The sequence below is a fragment of the Schistocerca nitens genome, chromosome 2, assembly GCF_023898315.1.
Source record: "Schistocerca nitens isolate TAMUIC-IGC-003100 chromosome 2, iqSchNite1.1, whole genome shotgun sequence".
NCBI classification, from domain to species: Eukaryota; Metazoa; Arthropoda; class Insecta; order Orthoptera; family Acrididae; genus Schistocerca; species Schistocerca nitens.
In genome coordinates, this window is record NC_064615.1 from 466,789,887 (window position 1) to 466,808,925 (window position 19,039).

At 38.9% G+C, this 19,039-nt stretch overlaps 1 protein-coding gene across 8 annotated transcripts in view; it reads left to right on the plus strand.

Annotated features, from left to right (window-relative positions):
• LOC126236374 (uncharacterized) overlaps positions 1-19,039 on the plus strand; it is a 234,452-nt gene that overhangs the window by 93,181 nt on the left and 122,232 nt on the right. For all 8 annotated transcript variants that reach the window (XM_049945627.1, XM_049945630.1, XM_049945629.1 and 5 more), the window contains 3 exons: positions 7,508-7,634; positions 17,275-17,358; positions 17,460-17,548. In XM_049945627.1, coding sequence (XP_049801584.1) covers positions 7,508-7,634; positions 17,275-17,358; positions 17,460-17,548 — 300 coding nt within the window. The remainder of the gene's footprint in view (positions 1-7,507; positions 7,635-17,274; positions 17,359-17,459; positions 17,549-19,039) is intronic.

A 19,039-nucleotide genomic window follows, 5' to 3' on the forward strand; every position in this document is an offset into this window, starting at 1 on the left:
ACCAGACTTCCTCTCACACGCCGGCGAATTTTGCTTTGGTGAAAAAAAGCGAAGAGGAGCTGTTGAGAAGTTGCTGTGTACCTTCACTTCTGTAGGGATGTGAGGTCGGAAAGTTCAACAACCGTTGAGATGGTGCTAATGCAGGAAAGGAAATCTGAAATGATGTTGTCAGCACCTTTGACATGGTGGATGTCAGTAGAAAACTGAGAGATGAAATCGAAATGCCGAAAGCGATGGGGGGAGGGGTGAGTCAAGAGGGGGGTTTCGTATGACACCTGCAACTGGTTTATGGTCGGTCAGGATGTGGAAAGGTCAGCCCTCAACATTGGGGCAGAAGTGTTCACTGTCTCATAAACTGCTGAAAGTTTGCGGTCGAAGGCTGAGTATTTTTGTTGGACGCATGAAAGTTTCTTCATAAAGAACTGAAGTGGCGTGACCACGCCGTTGTGGCATTGTTGCAGGACTGCGCTTACTGTGGAGTCACTGTCATCCATGGTGATAAAGAGTTCAGCATCCAAGATTGGATGAGTGAGGGTGACAGCTCGTGTGAGAGTGTCTTTCAGGGCCTGGAAGGTTGCACGTTGGTACCATCCATGGAATGGTGCGCATCCCTGAAGTTTGCTTGCTGGTGAGGGCATTCGTGAGGGCAAACTGGGTGTCAGCTGCTGCAGGCAAATGACAATGTAGTAGTTTATTGTCCCCAGAAACCAACGGAGCTCTTTGTATGAGGTAGGGAGTGGCATGGATAAGATTGATTGCACCTTAAATTCAGGGGGTTGTATACTGGCGGCCGAGACTGTGTACCCCAGGAATTGGACAGATTTTTGGTGCAGTTGCAGTTTGTCAGTGTTGATATTGACTCCATTTGATGAGAGAGCATCCTTTACTATTGTGATGTGGCGTTCGGGATCTTGCATAGATTTGCTGAAAATCAGGATATCGTCGACGTAAACGAAACAGAAGTTGACGTGGAGCAAGAGAGAGTCAATGAAGCGTTGCCACATCTGGGTGGTGTTCTTTAACCTGACCAGCATGAAATGGTACTCATACAATGTGATGGGAGTGATAATTGCTGTTTTTGGAATATCTTCGGATGCGACTGGGATTTGATGATAAGCACATTTTCAATCCAGCACACTGAAAATTGTAGCACTCGTGAGAAGGTGAGTGAAGTCAGAAATGTTCAGTATAGGATAATTAGGATAATTGACCATCACAGTTCTAGAGTTCAAGCGTCTGTAATCACCACACATACGAAAGGAGCCATCCTGTTTGGGGGTGAGGTGTATGGGTGATGACTAGGTACTATTGGAGGGCTGTAAAATTCCTGCCTCAAGATGTTCCTGTATTTGCTGGTGAGCCAAGCGTAACTATAGTGGGTTAAGGCGGCGAGCCTTGTGGCGAATAGGTGGGTCCTCTGACGTGATGGTGTAATGAACAGTTCTGTTCATGATGGTGTTAACTGAATGTTCAATGACTGCACGTGGGCGGGGCATGGTGTCGGTAAGAGTTATTAGGGGCGCATGGCCTGGAAGCAATGTAGCTGTCTGCTTGAGAAGGCTGTGGAAAAGTCACATTTTTGTTATGTTTACACTGGCTCGGATGCCAGTTTACAAGTGCTGAGCATGAGGCGGGCATGAATGGTGCGCATAGAGGCCGTCTATTGTCCATAGTGTGCCAGAGAGGCATGCTTCGAGGTGGCAGTGGTGCTGCTGCACGTGGAGATATGGAGCGAGCCGTGCGAAGAGGCACGAGAGGGGGGGGAATGTTTATCAACACACTGGGTGGGCACTTGGGTGGCGGCGGGGAGGCGTGGTTCAGAGCTAGCTAAAGCCAGACACATGGAAACCATACTTGGACATCATAAAAGAGGTCAGATTTCCATACTATTGGAAGTACAATAAACGGTCATTCAGTTCTTTTGGTAATTGTTTGGAGACATAGGAAATGTTTGTTGCTGAGCAGTACTGGGTTTATCAAGTATAGCCACTCCATAGCAAGACATACCTAGACTTTACCACAAAATTCAACAAAGTTTGCAAGAAGTTCTTTGCAGAGCAGAAAGATATCTCAGGAGAATCAGCTACTGTGTGTTTCAAGCTGTGATCAATTCGTCTGCATGCCAGATATCCAACAATGCATTTTCATCACATTAGTGCAATGACAGGATGAAAGAGGATTACATTCCTAAATTCCTCACTTAATAGTTTTTCTTGGGACTTCATAAGTGGACTTTTGGAGCAAGTTAGCATTTATCTTCAAGTGTTTAGCTCAGTTGTTTCAGCATTTCAGTGATGCTCTCTGATGGGTCAGACAAATCTGTCGCCATTCGCCCTACCCTTCTTTGTGTACAAGTATCCTCTATTATACCCATTTTGTATGAGTTCCACACAATTGGGCCTCATATGTGTTTATGTGTCGTGGTACATACTAGGGTAGAGCCCAAATCTGGGACACTGTTAGGCAATATGTACACGCCTTGAAATTGAGTCTGACCTGTCTCAGTCATGAGCATCAGCTGAGAGGTCATAGATCAGAACACTTTTAAATGTCTCATTTAAGGCCTTACCACCAAGCTTTTAAATGTCTCATTTAAGTCCTTACCACCAAGTTTTGCTGCTGTCATCTGAATGGTGAGGGCTGTGACACACTGCTACGTAACGGTCTCTGATTAATTGAGCATGAGAGTAATGTAGCCAGTTTGCTAGGGAAACAGACTACACAAAAAGTGATGATGGCACTGAAAATATAGTCCAGTTTCATCTGTTATTTCACTACAGCATTGTGTGATGATGTACATTCTCTGACTATGCACATGACGAATGCTTTAGAAATTTTCTTTTGTTTGCTATAGTTAATTGCATAATTTACAAAAATAATGAAATCCTTTTTTAAAGGGATTCCAACCAGTCATCTATAGTTAATCTATGTGTGGAGCACAAAAACATGTAACAGAAAACAACAATCCACTAGCTTTTGAGCACTAGCTCTTTTTATAGCAAAAGTACACACATTCACACACACAACCTCACAGACTCCTAAACACACACTCCTGTGGCCACGGCAAGACTAATTATTGATATTTGATTATTGAAAGCAGTTGCCAGAGCTGATGGATGTGGGGAAGGGATAGGGAAGGATGCAAGGAGGGGATAGCAGGAAAGAGGTGATTATTTGGTCAGATGACTACTGCATGGCCACTCAACAAGAAGTAAAGAGCACAAACGGTACAGCAAAAAAGCTCAACCACATGTAATCTTACCCTCCCACACATCACCATTAAGTTTTCCAGTCTCTTCATTACTTTCATAACCTTCAAGAGGCGTAAGATATACAAAATAATTTTTTTTTTTCCTCATCTTCGTTTTCTCTTGTTGTTGGCTCCAGTTCTTGCATCTAGGGGTACATTCTTGTGGTGGAAATTTTGACTTAGTAGGCTCCAGATGACTGAATAGCTGTTGAAGATTTGCCTGTATTACTCTTGAATTTTATTCTTCGTCACATTTTTGCATGTCACACTGCCTTTACAATTCTAACTACAGTATTCAAATTCACAGTGTTATGGCATAACATAAAAATCCGACCGATTCCATCAGAGGCGTGTCCACTACTCATCTACATTCTGTGGTACTAACAATATTCCAAAGAGTTCGACAAAAGAAGAATCTTCAACTTATATCATTATTTTATTAATGAGTCCAGGAATAAATTTGATAATTCGTGTTAGATTGTGCAATTAATAATATGACTTTTAAGTATGCCAGAATTTCTAATTTCAAAATTTCTAAAAGAAAAATAATTTTAACCATTAGTACATATAGATTGTAACAATTTAATTTCTTTTTATACATTTTAGCTTGAAATGTAATACATTACATACAAAATCAAATGAAATTCTTTCAGTGAAACAGCCAAGAATTTTCAGCTATACCAGATTCAGGATTAATCCTGGTATCGGCTACTACTATAAAAAAAGGTTATGTTAGAAAATGGTGTACCACGGCTGTGACTACCTCTTGTTATACCCTGGGGTGAGGAATATCCTACACAAAATCCTCCCCATGTCTTCCAGAGTAGTGTTCTGCCACCCACTCAACCTGCAGAATAACCTTGTCCATCCCAATTCCAGCCCTACTCCCAGTGCTGTGCTCCATGGGTCATTCACTTGTGGTTGGTCCAGATGCCTACTGCAGTCCAGTCACACAATAAAAGGTTGGGCAACATGCAAAAGCAGCCATTTTATACATCAGCTACACTACAATTACTGTACAGCATTCTATGTGGGCATGACAAGTAACCAACTGTTTGCTCACATGAATGGGCACCACCAAACAGTGGCAAACCATAAATTTGATCATCCAGTTGCTGAAGATGCTGCACACCACAACACAAATGCCTTCAATAGCTGCTTCATTCTGCAGGTAATTTGGATATTCACTTCCAGGATAAGTTTCTCTGAACTATGCAGGTGGGAATTGTCTTCTGCACTCTTGCAGTCCCCCTGCTAGCGTGTTCCCACTTCCTTTACCTTTTGCCTTCACTCTTCTGTCCATATCGTTCCTTCTCCATCCAGATCATGCACTGCCTTCTCCCTCCACTCTTTGTCCCCCTCCCCATGTGGAAGTTCTCTCCCCCTGTCTCCTGTCCTCCCCTATCTCTTTCTCCCTCCCCCCTCTCCCCCCTTTTAAATCCTTCTCCCTCCTCTCTACTCTCCATATCTCCTTATTCATCTTCGCCTCTCTGTCCTTTTACCCCTCTCCCTCTTCCTACATCTCTTTTTGCTATGCCATCTGTACTCTTTTTCATCTTGTTTTGCAGCTGCATAATCTTTCCAAAGACTTTTCTCTTTCCCGCTAACCCTTCCTTGCATTCTTTCCCTACTCCCTCCCCATCTCCATCAGCTCAGGCAACTGCTTTCAATAATGGAGCATCAGTAATTAGTCGTAAAATCTTGAACACTTTGTGCTCCACATTCAGATATTTATTAAAGGAGATCTTCTATACACCATGAGATGCACTAGAAATTGTTAACCCCTCTCAGATATAAAAAGTATTAGATTGTTGGCTATCTCTTCTGACAATGATGACAGTACACCTGTTTATCTGTCAGTGCTTGTAATTATATGATGAGATGAATACATTCACTTGAAGAATTTGAATTCTCATACTTAACTGGTTGGTGCACCAATCTGCTTCTGCTTTCTCCAGCTTTTTTCAAAAATGTCAGTGTTGAGAATGCTACATCAACATCGTTTGCACTCGTACCATATTTCTATGCACCAGGAATTGTATGGCGATGACTTTGAATGTCGCGTACAGTTCTGCCACTGGGCACAAGAGAAATTACAGGACGATGACTGATTTTTTGCACACGTATTATTTAGTGACGAAGCATCATTCACCAACAGCGGTAACATAAACTGGTAAATATGCACCATTGAATCCATGACCCCCATTTTATCAATGGCAATCTAAATGGTGCAATGTATGCTGATTTCCTACATAATGCTCTACCAATGTTACTACAAGATGTTTCACTGCATGACAGACTGGTGATGTACTTCCAACATGATGGATGTCCGGTCCGGCCCATAGCTCGTATGCGGTTGAAGCGGTATTGAGTAGCATATTTCATGACAGGTGGACTGGTCATCGAAGCGCCATATCATGGCCCGCACGTTCACCGGATCTGACGTCCCCGGATTTTTTTCTGTGGGGAAAGTTGAAGGATATTTGCTATCATGATCCACTGACAACGCCTAACAACATGTGTCAGTGTATTGTCAATGCATGTGCGAACATTACGGAAGACGAACTATTCGCTGTTGAGAGGAATGTCGTTACACATATTGCCAAATGCATTGAGGTTGACGGACATAATTTTGAGCATTTATTGCATTAATATGTTATTTATAGGTAATCACACTGTAACAGCATGCGTTCTCAGAAATGATAAGTTCACAAAGGTACATGTATCACATTGGAACAACTGAAATAAAATCTTCAAACATACCTACATTCTGTATTTTAATTTAAAAAACCTACCTGTTACCAACTGTTCGTCTAAAATTGTGAGCCATATGTTTGTGACTACTACAGCGCTAGCTATCACAAAGTGAAAAAATTGGTCCAACTAAAATATTCATATTTCTTTACGTACTACACAAATATGTAATAAAAATTGAGGGTTCTTATTTTTAAAAAAACGCAGTTGATATCTGTTTGACCTATGGCAGCGCCATCTAATGGGCTAACCATAGCGCCATCTGGTTTCCCCCTTCAAGCTAGACAAGTTTCGTTCTTTGTAGTTTTTTGTTTGACGATTATTTCGTGAGATATTTGGCCCTGTCACGATCAATGGATCATCCTGTATGTCAAAATTTGTAAAAAGACAGTTTGTTGTGCAACATGACCAAGTGTCAAAGCACAACAAACTGCTAGCTTCCACCAATGACATCTCTTTCTCAGCAACTGACAAAACATTTTCCCTTTCTTTGTATACAAAACCAGACGCTTTCCGATATGCGGGTAACACTACATTTACTAGTCAGTTCAACAATTTCATTTTAATAGCTGTGATTCTTGGAATTATATGACTGTTTGGTCAGTTGTACTTAGTTTTTACAATAATGCACATAACTGAAAATATAGGAAAAATTGGCATTTTTATGTCTTTAAGTAAGCTATTCAGATTTGGTTATTAAGCAATCTTTGAATCAGTGTGTATTAGATGTGATTTAGAAACATGAATACTGTTGTGCAATAATGCCTTCAGTTTGTATGCACTAATAAACATTTAACTAAAGTTATAATTCATTATATTTTTCCTTTGAACATAAAAACAAAAACTGTAGAGAAGTTATTTTACAGAGATATGACATTTTTCTATTCAGTGACAACATTGGTTTAATTATAGTATGGATTATACCTCCCTGCACTGACAAAGTCGTTAGTGTTTGTTTGTATACCTGATTTGGTCAAAATTTGGAAACGTGTTTATAATATGAAGAAAACGCTATGGTACCGATCTCGATCTCTTCGTCAATGGTAGAAGAAGGTGTTCTAATGACTTGCTTCATTATAAAATGTTTATGTGCCAAAACTGGTTTTCAGATTTGCAACCAATCATCAGATGTCTCAAACATTATTAAGAATTGTCTTTGCCCAAGATTTGATAGGAGCAACAACATGACAACTTATATGCTATGTGATAGGTCAGATTTCTGATCCTGTCATATTAACTGATGCATTTGTCATTAATAAGGATTAGCCAACAACTGCACATCTGTGTAGTGTGTTTTTTTGAATGTGTGTACTTTTTCTAGAAAAAGAGCTAGTGATTGCAAGCTAGTGTGACTACTGTTTTCTGTTATGTGTCTTTGTGCTCCATGCATCAATTTGCTATAGGTGAGTGATTTAATTTCTTTTATTTTATGTATAGCTTCTTCCTGGAATTTCTATTATTGTTATGAAATGCTATTTTCATAGTTAAAAACAAATTTTAAAGTTCCAGGATATGTATGTGATTGATTTGCGGAGCGATACATTAACAGTGCCTACTAAGGCAATGAGAGAAGCAATGTACAATGCAGAAGTTGGAGATGATGTTTATGAAGAAGATCCTACTGTGAAAGGTATGTATGTGCATATATTTCAGTGAAGTAACTGAATCTTAGGCTTTTTAAAGTGATACATTATCATAAAATTTTCATGAAAGAAGTGTGCAATGTTTTGTTGTCATGGGAATTAGTGACAGATTCAGTGTAGACAGAACTTTTATATAATTACGTGATTTGTTTTATTTCCTTGTAATTCCTTTGCACAACAGTAACAGTCAGGGAGAGACAAGGTGCAACATAAGCCCTCACCTTCCGTACAATGCACTGATATTGCATCACTCTCTGTGTGATGTTGAGAGTATTTGTGCTAATTCTCATGAATGATTCAGAAGGTTTCTAGCAATAGTGCAGCAGGGATGCACATAAGGCTAATTCATCAGAATAAAAGCATGCAAATTCCCCAAGGAATGAGAAGCATATTAGATTCAGTTTGAGGTGCACTTGATACAGATTGTCTTTAAGAACACTGTAAACCCACCGTAGAAGAATAAATCATCAATCAGGAGTACTAGAAGGAATGCCCCCAATATGTTCTTGATACAAAGAATTGCAGTTGTTGGTTGGAAGGAAGTAGCAATTACACCAATCTGCAACATTTCAAGTCCATTACCACAAATTACTCAGATACTTGTTGCTGAAAATAGAATTCCATAGGTTTGTGCATCTCCCTTGTTTTGTATATGGCACCTTGTAATTCTTCAAGGTGAGGACAACTCCAGGAGGATGCTGTTTTGAAATGTGTAGGAACATAATGAAAGTTGCAAGATCACATCCAGATATCATCCCCAATAACGATTTCACCATATCTCTCAGGGATGAAGTAACTTATGGGTTAAATATTTGTGATGACAAAGAACTTAGTCTGTAGGGAATTGAGTGTCATAAAAGCTCCTTCTTCTTGAATTCAGAATATGATTACACAACACAACTTGTAACTTTTTCCTGTGATTACTCTCTAACAATGTCAGCAAGCCGAGGAACTAATAACAAACCTTCATATGTATGAGAATTTGCTTTATTTTCACGAACGCTGTATCTACCACAACACTATTTGAGTATGCAGTGAATGAAAGAGATTACAAAAAGACATTAAATCACTACAAAGTGATAAATCTTTTCACTGTGTTTGGGTTTCTGGTACACACTTAAAACTTTCGAAGTTCCAGCTCTTTAAACATCTACATCTACAGGGTTACTTTGCAATTCACACTTAAGTGCCTGGCAGAGGATTCATTGAACCATTTTCATACTACTTCTCTACCATTCCACTCTTGAATGGCGTGTGGGAAAAAGGAACACCTAAATCTTTCTGTTTGAGCACTGATTTCTCTTATTTTATTATGATGATCATTTTTCCATACGTAGGTGGGTGTCAACAAAATATTTACACATTCAGAAGAGAAAGTTGGTGACTGAAATTTCGTAAATAGATCTCGCCGCAAAGAAAACCGCCTTTGTTTCAGTGACTGCCACCCCAACTCGCGTATCAAATTAGTGACACTCTCACCCCTATTGCACGATAACACGAAACGAGCTGCCCTTCTTTGCACGTTTTTGATGTCCTCCCTCAATCCTACCTGGTAAGGATCCCATACTGGGCAGTAATACTCCAGCAGAGGACAGACAAGCTGTCTCTTTAGTGAGTTTGTCGCATCTTCTAAGTGTTCTACCAACAAAGCCCAGTCTTTATTCTGCCCTCCCCACAATGTTATCTAGTGCTCTTTCCAATTTAAGTTGCTCATAATTGTAATTCCTTGATATTTAGTTGAATTGACAGCCCTTAGATTTGTGTGATTTATCATATACCCAAAATTTATCAGATTTCTTTTAGTACCCATGTGGATGACCTCGCACTTTTCTTTGTTTAGTGCTAATTGCCACTTTTTGCACTATACATAAATTCTCTCTAGATCATTTTGTAATTGGAATCGATCATCTGATGATTTTACTAGACAGTAAATTACAGCGTCATCTGAAAACAATCTAAGTGGGCTGCTCAGATTATCACCTAGATCATTTATATAAATCAGGAGCAGCAGAGGGCCTATGACACTACCTTGTGGAATGCCAGATATCACTTCTGTTCTACTCAATGATTTACCATTTGTCACTACGAACTGTGACCCCTCTGATAGGAAATCACTAATCCAGTCACACAACTGAGATGATACTCCATATGCATGCAATTTGATTAATAGTCGCTTGTGAGGAACGGTATCAAAAGCCTTCAGGAAATCTAGGAATACAGAATCAATCTGAGATCCCTTGTCGACAGCACTCATTACTTCATGGGAATAAAGAGCTAGCTGTGTTGCACAAGAATGATATTTTCTGAATCCATGTTGGTTATGTAGCAATAAGTCATTTTCTTCAAGGTGATTCATAGTGTTCGAGTACAGTATATGCTCCAAAATACTAGTGCAAATTGAGATCAGTGGTATGGGTCTGTAATTCAATGGGTTACTCCTGTTTCCCTTCTTGAATATTGGTGTGACCTGAGCTGCTTTCCAGTCTTTAGGAACAGGCCTTTCATCAAGTGAGTGGTTGTATATGATTGCTAAGAAAGGTGCTATTGTGTCTGGATACTCTGGAAGGAACCTGATTGGTATACCATCTGGACTGGAAGACTTGCCTTGCTTAAGTGACTTGAGTTGTTTTGCAACACCTAAGATATCTACTTTTATGTCACTCATGCTAACAGCTCTTCTGGTTTCGAAATCTGCAATATTTACTTCATCTTCTTTCATGAAGGAATTATGGAAAACTGTATTTACTAACTCCGGTTCAGTGGTACTATCATCGGTAACATTTCCATCACTATTGCGCAATGACGGTATTGACTGTTTTTTTTTTCCACTGGTGTACTTTACATACGACCAGAACCTCTTTGGGTTTTCTACCATATTTTGAGACAATATTTCATTGTGGAAACTATTAAAAGAATCTCAGATTGACGTCTGCACTAAATTTGAAACTTCCGTGAAACTTAGCCAGCACTGGGGATTTTGCATTCTTCTGAATTTGGAATGCTTTTTTCATTGCTTCTACAACAGTGTTCTGATGTGTTTTGTGTACCATGGTGGATCAGTCTTATTGACTTATGCGGTATGAATCTATCTATTGCTGACGATACTGTGTCTTTGAATTTGAGCCACATCTGGTCTACACTTGCATAATTAGCTTGGAAGGAATGGAGACTCTCTCTTAGGAAGGCTGCAAATTTTTATTTGCTGTTTTAAATAGATATATTTTTGCATTTATTTCTAGTGGTTTTGGTTGATATGGTTTTGAGCCTTGCTACACTACTTTGTTTTCACTAATCCCTGTATCTGTCATGACGTTCTCTATTAGATCAGGATTATTTGTGTCTAAGAGGTCAAATGTGTTTTCGCAATCATTGACAATTTGTGTGGGCTCACGAACTAATTGTTCAAAGTAATTCTCAGAGAAAGCATTTAGTACAATTTCGGAAGATGTTTTCTGTCTACCACCGACTTTGAACATGTATTTTTGCCAACAAATCTGATCCACCAATAACTCAAAAAAATTTTGGTAACTTTAATAAGCAGTTTTAAAATACAACAGGGAATCTGAGGATAAGAAAATGACCATTAATTGTTTACCAATTTAATTTATTCCAGTCCTCTCAAAAACTTAGTCATATACAATACTGCAGTGCATGAGTTATTCTGACGACGATGCACTGCGGCGACCACAGCCATTACAAAACACATCAGATGCATTCACAATTGCAAATAATGACTACCATCAGCTGTAGAATGGAATGAGGACAATGAAAATTTGTGCCGGACCGGGACTCAAACTCGGATTTCCCTATTAGTGCGAGCGGGTGCCTTACCATTTGGCTATCCATTCACAACGCACGGCCAGACCCAAACTTCCATATGTTGTCAACCATATGTCTATGACCTGTATTTGCACATCCATTATGTGTATTCCCGTACAGATCAGACATTGTGCTGAAAGTCAAATGCTCGGTATCAGCAGATAAATACGATACTGCAGTACCCGTGTTATTCTGATGACGATGAACTGCGGTGACCACACCCATTGTGAAACACATCAGATGAATTTGTAGTTGCGAATGGTGACTACCATTGGCTGTAGAATGGAATGATGACAATGAAAATATGTGCCAGACCGGGACTCAAACACGTATTTCCTGCTTATCGCGAGTGGTCATCTTACCATTTGGCTATCCATGCACGACTCACAGCTAGACCCAAACTTCCATATGTCATCAACCATATGTCTATGATCTGTACTCACACATCCATTATGTGTATTCCTGTACAGATCTGTTGTTGTGCTTGAAAGCTGCATGTCAAGTATCAGCAGATAAATATGATACTGCAGTGCCCGTGTTATTCTGATGACCATGCACTGTGGCAACCACAGTCATTACGAAACACATCAGGTCATCTGTGCGGGAATACACATAACGGATGTGTGAATACAGATCATAGATGTATGGTTGACAACATATGGAAGTTTGGGTCTGACCGTGAGTTGTGCACGGGTAGCCAAATGGTAAAGCAACCACTCACAATAAGTGGGAAATCCAAGTTTGAGACCCAGTCAGGCACAAATTTTCATTGTCGTCATCCCATTCTACATCCGATGGTAGTCATTATGCGCAACTGAGAATTCATCTAATGTGTTAGTCATATACTGTTGACCTCACAAATTAAGTCCTGGGAGACTTAAATTGTAAAAAGTGAACCACATGTGATTTCAGGTGATCTTTAATAATGTCAACCACAAATTTCTACTCAGCAAACTTAAGCAGTATGACATCTCTCTTACTTCAATGAGCTCTTACCTTCCTAACAGAGAACAGAGAATCACTTTATCTAATGGGATTAAAATGAAGCAGAGTGATAGGATATAGAATATAGAGCTCCACAATGTGTGATGTTTGGTCATGAAGGAAGCATATTACTCAAGAGAGTCCAAATCAACAGTACCAGACTCAACCCACATCGTAGCTGAATAGGCCTGCAGCTGTTTCACTGCAGAAACATTGTCTTTAACTTACAGTCACCCATATTATGCACTCACAAATTCATCACAAATGTAATCAACAATATGTAGAATATTTTTTCAGGACAAAGACTGAAGGTTTTTAAATGACTTTAAAAAAAAGTAGAATTACTGACCTTTGCTTTAAAATGTCTTTCTTTTTATTGATTTACTTTCTGTTGTTGTTACTGGAGAGTTCTGCTGTGGAAGTGCTTTTGAAACCAGTTAACTTATTTTTTTATATGTAGTTGTTTCTAAATTCATGGTTTTAAATGTTTAATTTGTATCCTTTTTCAACTACAGTAATACTAACATATTTACACCACAAAATATTTGTTTGTATTTGGTATTGGGAAATGCATTGCAGCAGCATAGCCTTATAAAAATAGACTTTAGTACATATTAGTATATTTCTACAATTATAAATTTTGTGTCCTTCTGATAAATGTCTAAGCTTACAACCTGAGCTTGTGTTGTGGTTATGAGCTAATCTTAATGCACCATAGAGAAGTAGCTTTGCAGTGGCCATCACTGCCTTTTTATGGGTTACTTGGCCTGTTTCTCATTCCTGAAAGCTCTCCTGCATAACAGGATTTACGAAATGCAATGGATGGGTGAATGAGTGAATGAAGTAATCTCCTCAAGCTAAGCTATGAGTCACAGCTGATGTAGTAAATTCAGATCAAACATTTTCTTCTGTTCACAGAACAAGCAATAAACAATCTCTGTGTCCTGTGCCATTCTTGTTGGGGGACACAATCCACCACAATGTTGACTGACAATGTATTGACTACTGATACAACAGTGGCATAGAGTCAGTACTCATCAGATGTGGCAAAATACAGTATCACTTCATTAGAACCTTCAATCGTGTAATGACTTCAACACCAACCAATACTCTGCCCTTGAAAATAGTGGAATGCCCCTCCATATTGTACTTTGCTATCTGTAATGAGTGCTTTGGAAATAGGCAACAGTATTTGTACAACACAACTAGAACAGGAGCAGTCTGACAGTAAAGAGCAGAAGTAGGAAGCAAAGGTTGGAAAGGAAAGAATTAAGATCATGAATAACTCATTTCAAAGTCCTGAAATCAAATAGCTGCAGCAGCTCCACTTTTTTAATATTTTATCCATCTTCAGCAACTGTAGTTGTATTTTTTGAAACAGTCAGCAAAAGAAAAAGGAGGTAAGACCAACATGATCACAGCATACGTTGCCTGCATCGTATTGTTGGCACTTGCAAATAAGGCAATAGTTATAACTTCTGAAGAAGGGCACAAAGTGACTGAAACCAGTTAAGGAAATACATTTTTTCTATGCAACTGGTTGCTCATTATTTCAGTAACTTTCACTTTTATTTTCAATCACCTCCACTGGTTTTGTTCACTGTGGCCATTTTCATCTTTTTGCAAATGTAGCATTGTGGCAGTATGCATTTGATTCCAAGCAATTACTACAATTTTTGATTCTTCAACTTCATGTTCCACATGCTGCACAAGAAATTCATTGTGACTTTTCAGGTTTTCCCAACATAGCTGCTGGATAATGTTACGCAAATCCCACAATATTTTGTAACACAACTGTTCAACATGTTCAGATGGTGGTAGTTGCTGTAATCACTGCTGCAAGATGCAGCTGTTGTTAATCACATGGGGACATCAAAATTTATTGAGCCAGGAACAGGGATTATGCATGCAAGGGAAGGCTCTCATATTGTCCGCTACAGGGAACCAAAGAGAGGCCCTCCACATGTGCACTGTGAGCAACGACAGTGTTGCTGAATACTCTGGTGGTTAACAGCAGGATTAACTCTTGGCAATGCACTGTGTCAGGTTGTACATTGGAGGATCTTCTTTCTCCTGTTTTAATTTAATGGCAGCAACTGCTGTATCCCAGATAGTGCTTAGATGAAATCTTGCATCCTTGTTGATACGATTGGCCCTGATTGATATTTATGGCCTCCTTAAAAATCACAATCCCAGAATGATACAGTTTGAGTCTTGTTGTAAAACGTGCAATGTTTTGTGTTTAGGAAATTCTCTGCTATTGCTGATTTATGAGGTTGGCCCAGGTGTGTAAATTGATGGTGTTCAACACAACAATGTTGCACAGTGTGATATGTCAGCCCAGTATAAGATTTCCCACAGGTGCATGAGATTTTACATAAGCCACATTTTCTAAGGCAAAAATTGTCTTTGACAGAGCACAAAAAAGTCCTCAGTTTCACTGGTGGACAAAAAACACATTTATATTGTGTCTCTTGAAGAGTCTTTCTGTTCCTGAAGACATGGTGCTAAAACATGGCAAGGAAACCACTGGACCAGGTGCCTCAGCATCTTCATTTACATCCCTACATTGAATATGCTTATCTCAGAATGCATTGCATATCTGATTATCAGAATAACTGTTCTGATAGAACACTATTGTTAGGTGTTGCTGGTTACATGTCAGGCTTTCAGGCCTAAGCCCACAAGTGCTCTATGTACCAGGGAGTGTAAGACTCAACCACATTGTGCAAGAGGCCTTACATATCTGTACAGAAGGCAGTGTTAATAAAATGGATACCAGATTTCAGCTAAGCACTGCCTGGTATCCAGCACTGGCTGTCATTATATTGAAACAGGAGAAACAAGATCCTCTGATGTGTTTGTTACCCGGCAAGGCGCATTGCCAGGAGTTAATAGAACTTTTAATTGTTGGCATGTCCAGCAGCACAATCTTTCCCACAGTTCACATGCGGGGAAACTCTCTTTGGCTCCCAGCTGGGGGCACTAAGACCATAATTTCCATCCAACAGAGGATGTTTAATTCCTGCTTTTGGCCTGATAAATTTTGATGCCACTACACAATTGCACCAGTTTTATTTTGCAGCAGTGATGTCAGCAACTACTGCCACCTGAATATGTCAAACAGTTGGGTCAATGAAATATTATGGGACTTGCACAGTGTTATCCGCTGGCAAATTTGAAAGTTTATTTGCAAGAAATTCATTACTAAGTGCTATAGCAGGATGTTCGGCATTGTGTTCTTGTTGCAAGATCATAATAGTCTTATCACTTTCATTAGCAATTATGCTATTAACTTCATTAATTCACTAAAGGAAATATATGACACGAAGAAACAAACATATAAGAACAAACCACAACAATTATGTTATAGACAGCAATTTTCGTCTGCAGCTGACAGGTAACCAGCACTAGAGATAGCAGAGTGATTGACAACTGTGCTCTGATTAGTTGTTGCTATGGTAGCTGTCCTGTAAGCAGCTACCTGTCAGTCACTTTGTATTTCTGATACATGTGTAGTCATGAAAGTAAAATTTTAGAACTGGTGCAGTACTCTGGACATCAATTATCAGGAATGGTAATTTGTATTTTTAATCCATGTACAGAGCTCAGGAATGTCACCTGTCAACAAATGTAATTACAATTGAGAGTATAGGTAACAATAGGTAATGAAGTTAAATTAATCGTTTGTGCATACTGTGCATACATTTTCACATTAGTGTGAAAATCGTGTGCTTAATAAGTTTTGGATGTAACATCATGTGGTACAAATGAATGAGAGTGCAGAGAGTTGCTCTAGAAAGACAAGCATTTACAGCTGTGTGTGACAGATGTATCACCCCTCATTCAGGTGGACTGTGTTTGGGGTGGTCTGTATCTGATTGCTTTTAAATAAGCTGTTACTTGCATGCAGATATGATAATAGGATCTAATTTGACCAAAACAGTATCCATAGTAACATGGTGATTTCCATTCTTTTTCGGTAGTCACTCTTCAAAGTATATTTTTCTGAAAGACAGAGTTGTACAATAAATACAATTACATCTGAAAGACCTAGTGGAATATAAGCAGATGTGTTAAATTTATGAGAAAACCGCTCTGAAATTACAGAAATTGAGCAGATAGATCTACATGGATGAAAGTATCATGCTGTAATAGAAACAGTACCATGCTATTATAGAAACAGTAACAAAAAATAGGAAGTGGCTATGTTTACAAAAATTGGTGCTAAATCCCAGGGCCTGTAGATTGGTGTACATCATCATATCAAATAAGTTTTTGAATGTTGCAGTACTAATGTGACCTGGAGCAGCATTATTTATACTGGTGAAAGTAAGCTAATATATATGACTCTGAAGACAGTTACACAGTCCGACAAAAGGACATAGAGCTTTGCAGAAATATCTAGTTCCAATAAACAACAGTACATATGAGGAACTGGAGCTTTGTATGCAACATTGTGGTAAACTGACTTTCCAAATTTCAGTAAAGTAATTGTCGGTATGTTGGACTATTTGAGAGTGGATTTGTACAATGAGCCTTACAGGTGGCGAAGCACACAGGATGCTCCCTTTCATTCTGGTTGGTTCATTTGCAACATTTAGCACAAGTGAAGATTAATTTGTTGTACTTCAAATAACTTTTCTGGATTTCTATTAAACTTAATATGAGTGTTTCAGTAATTGTTGAATTTGAGTTACTCATATTTCAATCAACCTACTTGCCATTGCAACTATTTTTGTGTATTTTCCTGCAAGCAGACTTCTATGTTAGTACTGTGAAAAATGATGTAGATAGGAAATCACAAAATTTAAATACTTTCAGCTTTGGAACGAAGAGCAGCTGCATTATTTGGGAAAGAAGCTGGACTATTTGTCCCCAGTGGTACTATGGCCAATCTACTTGCAAGTAAGTTCAATAAAAGTTTGTGCGTAATGTCTGAGGACATACATTTTTGTACCATTAGACGGTTCATGTGTTTTTGCTTGCATACTCCCTTCGTGTTTCAGTTATGGTTCATTGCAGTCGAAGAGGAACTGAACTCATAGCTGGTGACAAGTCTCATATTTACAAATATGAGCAGGGATCAGCAGCACATGTATGTCCTCTCATTGAACCACCATCTGTTATGTAAAGATACACCATAACTTGTAGTGACTGATACACAGAAATTGCAAAGTGTTCAGGATAAGGTAATTGGATTGGGAAGCCATACCAATTTAAAAGAAAGTTTAAAAAATACCTCATTAGCCACACTTTATGTTAACTAAAGAGAAAGCAGCAGTGTTCATTGTAAAAAAGCTTTGTTGTTACAGATGCATGCAACTATTTTTATCGAAAAATTCCAGTGTATTAAAGTAATTATTGAACTACCAACAGAAGATAAACAAAAACTATTTAATGCAAATAAAGAAATGAATTACAGGTACCAGAAGTTCACAATAAATGAAACTCCATGTTTTAAATTCCTTGGCGTGCAGGTAAATAACAAACTGAGGTGACAGCAGCATATGACCAAAAAGCTCAGCTCTGCTGCTTTGCACTTAGAAATTTCTCTCATTGTAATTGCCTGAGGATGCAACAGCTAGCATGCTTGCATTCAGTATTGTCCTGTGGCTTAATCCCATGTGGCAATGTGACTCATTCTACAGAAGAATTCAGGAAGATTATTACGTAAAGCTGACATACCAATACGTATATTCCCTAATCTATACATGGTTAACAATGTAGGAAAAGATAGATTGCAACTTATTGTAAAGAAGACATGTTAAGTTGCAGACAGTAACAATTAAAAGACACTTATATAAAGCTTTCAGCCACAGTCTTCATCAACAAAAGAGAAACACACACCCTCCACACACACAAGCAAGCACACCTCATGTAAACATGACTGCCAACTCCAGCATCTTGGGCCAGGCGACGTGATGGTTGCATTCCGTCCCGAAGCTGGAGTTGGCAGTCAATTGGGCATGACTGTAATCTGTCATAGGCCATCATACCTGAAAATGTCATGAAATTGTGCTAACAAAATATTGTGGGGATTTCATGATGATGTTAGATGTCTCACCTGAAAACCATTTCTACAACTAATCAATTGAGAAAGTCTCAATCAACACAAGACAAAAGCTGAATCTCAATTATCATTTTAATGTCATTTTAAATGTGCAAAAAGAATTAATAATTTTGTATAAAACATTCCTGGACTTCTTGCCCCATCAGTTCAGAGTAAAAGCTTCGAGTTTGCAATGATTACCTCCATTGTCTTTGTCAGGAACACCTGGCTGTCTAAATATCTGCTGTGGTGAAATTATATAGCCCATAGATGGCTTATGTTCCATCGGTAATTGTGTAACACTGGTGCAGATGTTGTCAGTGTCTGTACAGGTCATGCCACTGTTCCCGTAGTAGTGAAAATATTGCGATGGATATCTCTGCCTCTTCTCTGCATTGAGAGCTCACTTCCATGCTCTACTAAGATCATGTGTGCTGTACAGTTGAAGCTCTTCTCAAGCATTTTTATTCCTAAAGCCTCTTAAATTACAGAATCCCATTGTGTAGGAGCTTGGGACAGCAATTTTATTTTGTCAAA